The sequence below is a fragment of the Lithobates pipiens genome, unplaced genomic scaffold, assembly GCF_037356315.1.
Source record: "Lithobates pipiens isolate NorthernLeopardFrog02 unplaced genomic scaffold, aLitPip1_a1.2 Scaffold_8, whole genome shotgun sequence".
Taxonomy (NCBI): Eukaryota; Metazoa; Chordata; class Amphibia; order Anura; family Ranidae; genus Lithobates; species Lithobates pipiens.
In genome coordinates this window covers 215989176-216001560 of record NW_027507903.1, presented here as the reverse complement: position 1 = coordinate 216001560, position 12385 = coordinate 215989176, and the positions used below count along the sequence as shown (strand labels likewise).

Here is a 12385-nt window from a genome sequence, read left to right as displayed (position 1 = left end):
GTGTTGGTTCATTTATCACTTTTGTAAATCTTACATAGTCTATTGCAGATCATGGCACAGTACTCCACTGGGGACTCTTTGCCATTCTCTCACCACCAAAAAGCATCCTCATGTGGTAGCTGGAATTGGATGTTAAAGGCAAGCCATACACGGTTCTAAGAACCAGCCGAGATTCGAACTGTGTATGGGCAGGCTGAATATACCAAATTGCCAGGTTTTACTTGCAATGATCGCTAGTGGCTGCTATAGTCGCTAGCTTTAATCACGGTCTTCTCTCGGCAGCGACGGCTGCCCTTGCCCCAAGCAGACAATGGCTCAGCAGGAGGGTCTCCCCTGTCAGTACTGTCTGTGTTGAAGGGGGAAATAGAGCAAATTTCTTTCCTGCAACCTATGAATGCCTGGTTTGAATTTTATGAAAATTATAAAAAAAAATAAAAATTAAAATCATTTTCGGAAATTGCAGTTCCTCCAATCTGAATGATTATTTTAGATTATTAAATAAATAAACCTTACCGTCACATTTTTCTAATATTTGAACTGTGTCCCCAATCTCCAGTGTTAAGCCATGTGGATTTGTTCCTCGAAAGCTTGCAATCACTAGAAAGAAAAAAAAAAGAAAAAAAACATTTATTCTTCAATCATTTTTCAAATAAAACAAAATATAGGCAAAAAAAATTTTTTTTTAAATTTCCAATGACTTCCACCAATTTAAAAGGTCAGTACATCTTCTGGAATTTCCATTTCCATCCAGTCCTACAACATATTAATCCTAATACACCTGTTAGACCTGGGTACTATTTTTGGGATTTAGTGATGCAGGCAATGTGGAGTCACTGGAGTCAGTTTTTGACTTTAAGTTCGGTTTAAACAGTTTTAAGCAGCCACAGTGGGAGATTCCAGGTGAGCCATGCGACTCAGGAGCGTTTGTAATGCCATGGCAAACTGATCCATGCAGTGATCCTGCTCATTCAATCTGGAAAAAACATTACCAACAAGTGGATTGACTGCATCTTCTGAATACATGGCCCTCGCCTACTGTCAGAAACTATGAATCAGATCAAGACTGAAGTACAATTAAATCACACTTGTTTAATAATAGTAAATAGAACAAAGGTAGTCAAAACATAGCCAAAATTCAGTAACAGAACGGATAGTCAGATAAGCCAGGAAGTCAGGAAGCCAGGAATCAGTATAATGGAAGAGCAAAAAGGATCTGGAACCATGAGGAATGTCAGCCAAGCAGGTCCTTAAGACCCCTTTCACACCGAGGGTGTTTTGCAGGCGCTATAGCGTTAGAGATAGTGCCTGCAATCCACCCTCAAACTGCTGCTCCTTTGTCTCCAGTGTGAAAGCCCCGAGGGCTTTCACACCGAAGCGGTGCGGTGGCAGGACGTCAGGAAAAGTCCTGCCAGCAGCTTCTTTGAAGCGGTGAAGGAGCAGTGTGTTTACCGTTGAAATCAATGGGGCAGCGCTGTATTATCGCCGGCAAAACGCCGCTATTGCGGCATATTACGGGTGGTTTTAACCCTTTCTTGGCCGCTAGCGGGGGGGTAAAAGCGACCCACTAGCGGCCAAAATGCAAATCTGACGGTAAAACGCCGCTAAAAATATCGGCATTTTACCGCCGACGTTATAGGCTCTGCGGTGTGAAAGGGGTCTAACAAGAGTGCAGGGGAAAGTCTCTGTGATGTTGACCAAGGCAAGGGCAGAGATCATCTGGGCTAGACGGCTTAAGCAAGCAGGACTGACAAGCAAGATATCATCAACAGGTGAGTCACTGTGGAGAGATAGGAGCTCACAATTAGCCAACAGGTGAGGAGCCAACTCAGAGAAGGAAGGGCTGAGCCTAGCCCTGACACTTTCAAGCCCTGTACGTTATCTACCAGACAGGTTAAGTTCTTGTTTAAGGAACAGACTGCTGCATCTACTGCTGGCATGCTCCACTTTTTAACAAGCTTTTCTTCCACGAGATATAAACGGCAAAACCTCTTTGGAAAAATCCTGACAGGATTCCAACAGGGGGTGTAGGGGGAAAGCCTGTGCGGCCTGAAGAGGCCTCAGGGATCTCAAAGAGGACCAGGGAGGCTCAGTCACCTCTGCAAGAGGCAACTTAAAGGCAGAACGAAACATTTTGGTCAGAGTCAGGATCAAAAGCCTCTGCGACTGAGAGGCAGACATCAACTGCATATCTTTTTGTCCAGATTGCTCAGAAGCAGACTCATCTACAGGGCCCTCCACAGAATCCCGAGCTTTAAGCTATTCCCCCATCCTCCACCCATTCTTGATATTATTGGAGGTGGAGGGGCTCCTTCAAGCAGGCTGTATCGGACCCCGTGATTTCTAACAGCAACTGTGCATTCATACACAATAAAACAGCCTTTTAAGTGAAAATATCACTTGAAAAGATACAACTTCGCTTCACTATGCAGCACTTTGAGGTAGTATAAGGTATTTTCAAAAACTAAGCTATAAAACTGAACTAATCCAAACTTCCTTAAATAATTGAAAGAATGACCATTCTGTGTAAAATGTAGAACTACAGTTTCCTTTGTTTAAAAAGTGAAAATCCCAACCAAACACTGATATTCAGAAAGTCAGTATTCATAGCAGTGCTCAGAAAGCTCTGGGATCTCCCTAAAGAAATGAACACTGCTTTATGTAAGGGAGAAAAGACATTTCACATTCCAGGAAGTACCTTTGTACATGCTAACTGATGCCTAGGACAGGTTTTTTTTAAATCAGGAAATATATAGGTATTGTTTATATATGGGTTAGCACATTTTTTAATTGTTAGTATATAAATTGTCTAAAAAAATAAAAAATAATAATAAAAACACACACATCAGAACAGATTTCTAAATGAATACATTCTCTGCAGAGCCGACAGATCTAAAATGTACATGGTCAGGCATATCAAAAGTTAGAAGATCAGCAATACTTATTTAGTAATCTCTATTTGTCATTAGTGTGATTGTGACCAGGAAAGACAGATTATCCATCTCCTGTTAAAATCTATAACGGATCCGGCAGTCTCAGTCATCCTTAACCACATGAACACCAGGCTTTTTCTGCCACTTTTTGTTTAAATCAGTATTTTTTGCTAAAAAAAAATACTTATAGCGTCTAAACATTATGTTTTTTTTGTTTGTTTTGTTTTTTTAGCAGAGACCCTAGCCTAAGGGCTGGTTCACACAGCGAGGCGAGGCGAGGCGACACGGCTCGCCTCGCCTCGCTCCCGCAAGTCGCCCCCATTCAGTACTATGGAACCGTTCTGAGAGGAGCGACTCGAGTCGCTCCGACTCAGAAAAAAGGTTCCTGTACTACTTCGGGGCGACTTCGGGGGCGACTTGCATTGACTTCTATACAGAAGTCCTCTGCAAGTCGCCGCTGAGCTCCCCGCAGGTCGCGGCGAGGTAAGTCGGAGACGCCTCGCCGCGCATCGCTGTGTGAACCGGCCCTAAAGGAATAAAATGGTGACTGTTGCAATTTCTTATATTACACAATATTTGCGCAGCGGTTTTGCAAATGTAATTTTTGGGGAAAAACTACACTTCAATGAATAAAAAAATAATATATATCTTTTTGTAAACTGTGAATGAGGTGGTTATGCCGAGTAAATACCTGAAATGTCACGTTTTAAAATTGCGTACTCTCATGGAATTGGAGGAGGTCTAGCACTGGAATTATTGCTCTAGCTTGAATGTTTGCATCAATACCTCACATGTGTGGAGAAAATACCGTTTAAATATGTGTTCGCTTCTGTGCTTATTCATTATGTTTAGGCATATTTGGGCATTTATTGCCCTATGAACTTCAATGGGAATACCTGAAAAGCACGCAAAGATGGATGATTCATGGGTACCCATGAAAAAAAGTCTATATGGCCAAAAATAACTGATCCTGGCCCAAAGAAGCCCCTGCACACCACATGACTCCTAAAATAGCAAAAAAGAAATCATACTTACCTAGATGGATGATGCATCCCTCCGATGCTGCATTTACCCCCTGCTGACTAAGACTGGGAACCAAGCAATCAAAGATCACTGATCACTCAGTTCTCAGAGAACTGGTGACATCGGCTCACTGCTCATCAACCCCCCCCCCCCCCGCGCTCGCTAGATCGCTGGGCTGTAGCAGAGGCGGAATCGACTGGCTCAGGCTCTCGGTTTCTACCTGAGAGGCTGATCCTGGGTGGATCCTGACCATATGGTCAAAGTCTTTCCCCATCCTGGACCAGCTTTGTAATGTCAGCCAACAGCAGGCTTAAGCCTGCTGTTGGCTGAAAACGGGTCACATTAGAACAACTGCACTCCTGTGATCCACAGGATTAGTATAGCCAAACGTGCTTAGGCTATACTTCTCCTTAAAGTGTGAATGAAGGCTAAAACAGAAGAAAGCGAGCAGCTGAGAAACTAGTAATCAGACAATACTTATGAATTACTAATATTTCATGTATGAGAAATTATAGCAAGCACTGCACTTTTGGTTATTTTATTGTTTGCGCTATTATTGTACTCTGCTTCATTTGTATCATTACAGATCATTCTGTGTTTAAAATCTTTTGAAATTGGTACATACCTTGGTAATCTGCTTTCTATATTTTGCATTAGTTAGCCTCATGAGATTTTAAATATTAATTGGAAACCAGTACATTGACATTTAACATCTGGAATCAATACCTGCTGCAGGCCTTTTATTTAACAGCGAAAGTAACATCTGCTACCCATGCAGTGTGATGCTCTATCTGGCATGCCGTTTGGAGGACCTAATCATTGCGCATAGCCACAGGCCCTATTGTGGAGCATCCAGAGTTCGTGTTGCAGCATATGGCTCTACTGCACACGTTGGAATACTTTTTGTATTTAGTTAACAAGCCAGGAGATAGGGGCGGTGTCATGCCACTCATTACTCCATCATATTTAACACATCCTTCAAACATAACAAGCCAAGAAGCAGCTGGCATGTTGACTGGCTGACAGATGACCAGCTTTATAGGGCACTATATTGTATATACAATGTGTATATAATGCTTTCTAAAATATATATTTGAATTGCTTATTTTTATCAATTTACAAAACGCAGAATGAGCAAATAGAAGAAAAATCGAAATCAAATCAATATTTGGCTTCAAACTAGCATCAATTCTTACACTTGCACACATTTGTATTCTTTCACAAAGGCAGGGATTTTGTAGGATTAGTCAGGTGTAGGATTAATCAATTATACCAAGCAGGTGCTAATGATCAATTTCATATGTAGGTTGAAAAACAGTCATGACTGAAAAAGAAATAGCTGTGTAGACGGCTTCAAACTTGGTGAGGAACAGTCAAACTCTACTAAAGTGAGATTGTGGAAGAGAGTTTTGTATCACAGGTCATAGATACATCATGGCAGACATCTCAAGTCTCGTGGGATACTCCCACATTTGACGGCGGGGTTGTGGCACAATCTCCCGGCTGAATCTGCGCTGCCACTAATGCCCCATACACACTATCAGATTGTCTGCAGACTTTTGTCTTCAGATTTACCAAAACCATGTAGTGGAAGGGCCTGCCTGATTGCATACACATTGAAACTCTTGAGGTTTGACCTCATATTATATGGTTTTGGTAAATCTGAAGACAAAAGTCTGCAGACAATCTGATAGTGTGTATGGGGCTTTAGCCTGGAGCAGGGCTGGACTGGCCTACCGGGATACTGAGAAATGTCCTGGTAGGCGCCTGCCCTGGGGCCGCTTTGAACTGCGGCTGCAGCGGTGCCCAGGGCCGATCCAAATGCAGAGTCCTCCTCTCCCTCCCTCTGTTTGTGTAATCACAAACAGCGGGTATCTCCTGCTGTGTCATGCAGCTGCAGTCTTAACTGTTTGCCAGCCGTCCACTGTAACAAAGCCCTGCCTCCTCATCCATGATAGACGGAACACTGATTCAATTTCCCAGCATTGTATCAGTGTTTACTTGACTGTCTATCAAGGACGAGGAGGCGGGGCTTTGTTACAGTGGACGGCCACCGAACAGTTAAGACTGCAGCTGCATGACACAGTGGGAGACACCCGCTGTGTGTAATCAAGGTACTGGCGAGGTTGCATATGGGCACTGATGATACAGATGGGCACAGTGAGGCTGCATTGTGGACACTAATAAGGCTGCAGATGGGCACAGTGAGGCTGCCTTGTTGACACTAAGGAGGCTGCAGATGGGCACAGTGAGGCTGAATTGTTGACACTAATGAAGCTGCAGATGGGCACAGTGAGGCTGCATTGTTGACACTAATGAGGCTGCATTGTTGACACTAATGAGGCTGCAGATGGGTACAGTGAGGTTGCATTGATGGCTCAGTGAGGAAGAAGGTGGTCTATGGTCACAAGAGTCTCCCCCACCCCACATTCTTGGGGGTCCACCTTGATGATTGCTCCACTTTTAACCAGAATTTGCTCGGCGGATCAGATCCCTGGCATCTGTCATGCAAGGATTGTGGTGGGGTGTTCATCCAGGTGTAACAGAGTCCGCTGTGTGTAAGCTGGCAGAGAGACTCATTGTGTAACAGTCTGCAACTGCCAGCAGTGTGAACCCAGTGGCTTATGGTTCAGCCATGTCTGATGATGACAGATGTCCTCCCCTTGCCAGGAAGGTCAGTCTGTGTGAGGAGGGAGGAGTCACACTGACTGGTCCTCTGGAGTGTGTGAGTTCTGCAGAGTGTGGATAGAGTGACACAGTGGCGCTCAGCATCACGGTGTGTCACTCTCTCACCACATCACACGATGATGAGTGAGCTGAGAGTCTCCCACAGCAGTGAGTAACAGCACAAGTGTGAGCAGAGGCCAGATTCTCTCCAAAGGGGCCCATTTACTTAGCAGGTGTCCACAGGGGCCATCAGAAATGTATGTATGTATATGTATATATATATATATATATATATATATATATATATATATATATATATATATATATATATATATATGTTACAACAGGCTCATGCCAGAGTTACTACACAGGCAGGACCAGGGTTATCAGTGGCAGTGCAGAATCATCATGGCAAAGGTAAAAAAAAAAAAAAAAAAAAAGTACAAAAACGCACTTCACCCCAAACTACACTAAAGTGTACCCATGCATAATAGGGGTAAAAAACAAAGATGGTGTAGCTCGCTGCACTGTTTGCAGCAGTGAATTCTCTGTAGCCCGTGGTGGGTTAAATGACTGTAAAAGACATATTGAAGTGACTGTGGCATAACATTATCTTTTAAAGTATCATTTTATTATGGCATTATATTATCTTTAGAGTATTATTTTATAATGAATGGGGGGCGCGACCTCCCTGAAATGAGTTTTTGCGGGTTGGGATGTCTGTCATGGTAAGACTGAGCTCAGCAACAAGACACAAGGTAGTTATAATGCATCAGCAAAGTCTATCCCAGGCAAAGATTTTAGAGCAGACTTGTGTTTCAAGATGCTTTAAGAGCTAGAGAGAGATACAATAATGAGTGTCTGCAGGCATGAAGCATGGCAGAAGTTCCTTTTAAGATAGGGCATTCCTGCAAAAGGTGTTGGAGATTTGGTCATTATAAATGGTGCCCTCAATGCTGAGAAACACGGGCAGATATTTATCCATCATGTTAGACCATCAGGGAGGCATGTGATTGGGCCAAAATGTATTCTACAGCACCACAACCACCCCAAACATCAGCAAAATGTCTAACCACTTCAGCCCCAGAAGGATTTACCCCCTTAATGACCAGGCCATTTTTTTTCAATACGGCACAGCGTTACTTGAATGGGCGTCCAATGTTGTACCCAAACAAAATTGACATCCTTTTATTCCCACAAATAGAGCTTTCTTTCGGTGGTATTTGATCACCTCTGCGGTTTAAAATTTTTTGCACTATAAACAAAAAATACTGCCAATTTAAAAAAAACTATATTTTTTACTTTCTGCTATAAAACATATCCAAAAAACAAACAAAATGTATTCATCAGTTTAGGCCAATATGCATTCTTCTAAATATTGTTGGTAAAAAAAATTGCAATAAGCGTATAGTGATTGGTTTGCGCAAAAGTTATAGTGTTTACAAAATAGGGGACAGACTTATGGAATTTTATTATTTATTTTTTTACTGGTAATGGTGGCATGATTTTTAGCTGGACTACTACAATGCGGCAGACAAATGGCACACCTAACTGACATTTCTGACACTTTTCTGGGAACCAGTGACATTATTACAGTGATCAGTGCTAAAAATATGCACTGACATTGTACTTATGACACTGGCAAAGAAGAGGTTAACATCAGGGGCAACCAAGGGGTAAACTGTTCAATGTTTGTGATTACTAACTGTATGGGGCTACTAACTGTATGGAGCACTGTGTGACTGGGTAAACACACAGATCAGTCTTCCTGCTTAGCAGGAAGACGGATCTCAGTGTCATCCCCTGACAGAACAGGGATCTGCCTTGTTTACTTTGGCAGATCCCCATTCTATTTCTGCGGGGAACGATCGTGAGTGGCCATTGAGTCCACGGGGACTCACTGATTGGCTCTTCCGCTGGCCAATCGGAGTGTGTGTACTCACGAAGGCTAGTGCACGAATCGTCGTACCGGCACGGCAATTTTCACAGCCGAGCCACCTTGCCGCAATACATCTGCGGCGGGTGGTTGGCAAGTAGTTAAGAAAGAGTCCTGAAAGTGATGGTTTGGCCTCCACAGAGCCCTGATCTCACTATCGAGTGTCTGGTTTTACACGAGAAGACAGAAGGATTTGAGGCAGCCTACATCTGTGGTTAGTTCTCCAAGATGTAAGGAACAACATACCTGCCAAATTCCTTCAAAAACTGTGTGAAAGTGTACCTATAAGAACCGATTCTGTTTTAAAGCCAAAGGATGGTCACACCAAATATTAATTAGATTTGGATTTCTCTTCTGTCCATTTACTTTCCATTTTGGTAATTGGTAAACTATTAACTCTTGTATTTCTGAACGCATTCTTAAATTTACAGCATTTTTAAACACCGGCCTAACACTTTTGCACAGTAATGTACTATAATCATACAGTATCTCACAAAAGGGAGTACACCCCTCACATTTTTGTACATATTTTATCTTTTCATGTGACAACACTGAAGAAATTACACTTTGCTACAATGTAAAGTAGTGAGTGTACAGCTTGTATAACAGTGTAAATTTGCTTTCCCCTCAAAATAACTCAACACACCGTCATTAATGTCTAAACCGCTGGCAACAAAAGTGAGTACACCCCTAAGTGAAAATGTCCAAATTGGGCCCAATTAACCATTTTTCCAAGTTGTTACAAGGTCTCAGGTGTGAATGGGGAGCAGGTGTGAAATTTGGTGTCATCGCTCTCACTCTCTTAAACTGGTCACCGGAAGTTTAACATGGCACCTCATGGCAAAGAACTCTCTGAGGATCTGTAAAAAAGAATTGTTGCTCTACATAAAGATGGCCTAGGCTATAAGATTGCCAAGACCCTGAAACTGACCTGCAGCACGGTGACCATGACCATACAGCGGTTTAACAGGACAGTTTCCACTCAGAACAGGCGGCTCATCATGGTCGACCAAAGAAGTTGAGTGCATGTGCTCAGGTGATCCATAAGAGAAGTATAGCCAAATGAACTTTGCCTATACTTCTCCTTTAAGCTAGCCATATACTGTGGGCTGAATGAAAGAAATCCAAAAGATCTCTTATTCCATGCTAAACAGCGCTGATGGGCAAATTCTCACTGCAGCTATAATATTCTGACAGCCAGCGCAGCCAGATACCAAAATACCTTAACAGTGCTTTTATCTTACTGGATGCAGGTGCTATTTGACCAACAAATTTCCACCCAGATGCTTCGATTTCTTCGAACCAAGGTATGCAGAATACCCTCTCTGAATGCACAACACATCTAACTTTGAAGCGGATGGCCTACAGCAGCAGAAGACCACACTGGGTTCCACATATGTCAGCTAAGAACAGGAAACTGAGGCTACAATTCACACAAGCTCACCAAAATTGGACAATAGAAGATTGGAAAAATGTTGCCTGGTCGGATGAGTCTCGGTTTGAGCTGCGACTTTCAGATGGTAAGGTCAGAATTTGCCAGAAACATGAAAGCATGGATACATCCTGCCTTGTATCAACAGTTCTGCCTGGTGGGTGTGCCAAAAATATTTTCTTGGCACACTTTGGGCCCCTTAGTGCTACTGCCTGAGTATTGTTGCTGACAATGTCCACCCCTTTATGACTACAGTGTACCCATCTTTTGATGGCTACTTCCAGCAGGATAATGCACCATGTCAAAAAGCTAAAATCTTCTCAAACTGGTTTCTTGAACATGACAATGAGTTCACTCACTGTACTCCAATGGCCTCCACAGTCAGAAGATCTTAATCCAATAGAGCACCTTTGGGATGTGGTGGAAGGGAGATTAGCATCATGGCTGTTCAGCCAACAAATCTGCAGCAACTGCATAATGTTATCATGTCAGTATGGACCAAAATCTGAGGAATGTTTCCAACACCCTGTTGAATCTACGCCACAAAGAATTAAGGAAGTTCTGAAAGCAAAAGTGGGCCCAACCCGGTACTAGCAAGGTGTAACTAATAAAGTGGCAGGGAGTTTAAAAAATCAGAACTACCACTATTTTGGGGGTTTTGACTAACCTATAAGTGGTTACTGGTGGGCATTGATGGACAGCATTGATGGACAGGGCACTGATTGCCAGCACTGACTGACATCACTAATGGGCACTGGTTGGTGGCACTTGTGGGCACCGATTGTTGGCATTGGTGAGCAGTGATTGGTGACACTGTATGGCTATAATGTAATCAGGACACGGATGATCAGTGCCCTGATTACATTCCTAGATGTCCCCCCTGCATGGAGATGCTGCCGATCAGCTCTCCTCACCACACACTCTGTCAGTGTGAGGCGAGGAGAGCTGATTACCGGCATTTCCGTGTTTCAAAGTGCGACGGCGCAGAAAGCTGAAAAATGTCTTGGGCAAGAAGGGGGAGTTCGTGCCTGGTAGGCAAGTGGTTAAACGTGTGCAGAAAAGCTCTAAGAGCCTCTGGCAGCAAAAGGGTTTTAAAGAAAATACGTTGTATTTATATTTATGTATAATGTATAAAGCATAATAAAATTAAAATATACAATAAACTATATACATTGCCTTCAATGCCCACAGTAAAAAGAAAAGAAAAAACAAAGCTCACATCATTAGGCCTACTAGTGAAGACTTGGGAATGGTTACAAATCGTAGATATAAACCCTGCACCAACACTGCACAAGAACCTGCTATTCATCTACAACCATTTTTAAGCAAGCAAGTCTAGTATATTGGTGATAAGAAATGACAAAATGCTTCTACTACTACCCAGATGGAATTCACAGACATTGTACAACTTTACAGTGAAACTGTCTATTTTGAACTAGTAACATAAATACACAGTATTAAAATTCCCTAATGGCAAAAGCAGCCACAAGTATCTGAAACATTTAAGAACCATGGTAAGCTGTGAAATTTGATCAAACTGGCAGTGCCGTTTTATCAACTGCTATGTTTATGTCAGTGTGACGTATGGCATTCCTTTGTCTTCCTGAAATCCTTGTAGTGGCTAAAGCACATATGTTAGCCAAAATTATCCTTATCTCTTATAAGTAAAATGGACAGAAAATATCAGTTTTTTTTTTACTGGACTGTGATCAACAAAGCTGAATACTGCATGTGATACGAGCTTTCAAGAGATCCACTCCCTTCTTCTAGACCAGCGGTTCTCAACTCCTGTCCTCAGGGCCCACTAACAGGCCAGGTTTGCAAGATAACTGAAATACATCACAGGTGATATAATTTGCTGCTCAGTGATTGCAGTATACTATTCTGCATCTCACCAAGGTAATACTTAAAATCTGGCCTGTTAGTGGGTCCCGAGGACGGGTTGAGAACCACTGTTCTAGACCAAGCAGTAGTGATAAACTTGCAGACTGTTAAATGCACATATGATGATGTATTTAACGTTTATCAAATGTTACTAAAACTGAGTGTGTATGTATGTATGTATGTATGTATGTATGTATGTATGTATGTATGTATGTATGTATGTATGTATGTATGTATGTATATATATATATATATATATATATATATATATATATATATATATATATATACATATACACACATACACATACACACGCACGCACACAGTATCTCACAAAACTGAGTACACCACTCACATTTTTGTAATTATTTTATTACATCTGTTTATGTGACAACACTGAAAAAAAATATAAAACGTCGCTACAATGTAAAGTAGTGAGTGTACAACTTGTATAACAATGTAAATTTGCTGTCCCCTCAAAACAACTCAACACGCAGCCATTAATGTTTAAC

At 42.1% G+C, this 12385-nt stretch overlaps 1 protein-coding gene across 2 annotated transcripts in view; it reads right to left on the bottom strand.

Annotated features, from left to right (window-relative positions):
* Nucleotides 1–12385, bottom strand: part of DOCK4 (dedicator of cytokinesis 4) — a 490280-nt gene that overhangs the window by 332419 nt on the left and 145476 nt on the right. For both annotated transcript variants that reach the window (XM_077469314.1, XM_077469315.1), the window contains exon 2: nt 514–597. In XM_077469314.1, coding sequence (XP_077325440.1) covers nt 514–597 — 84 coding nt within the window. The remainder of the gene's footprint in view (nt 1–513; nt 598–12385) is intronic.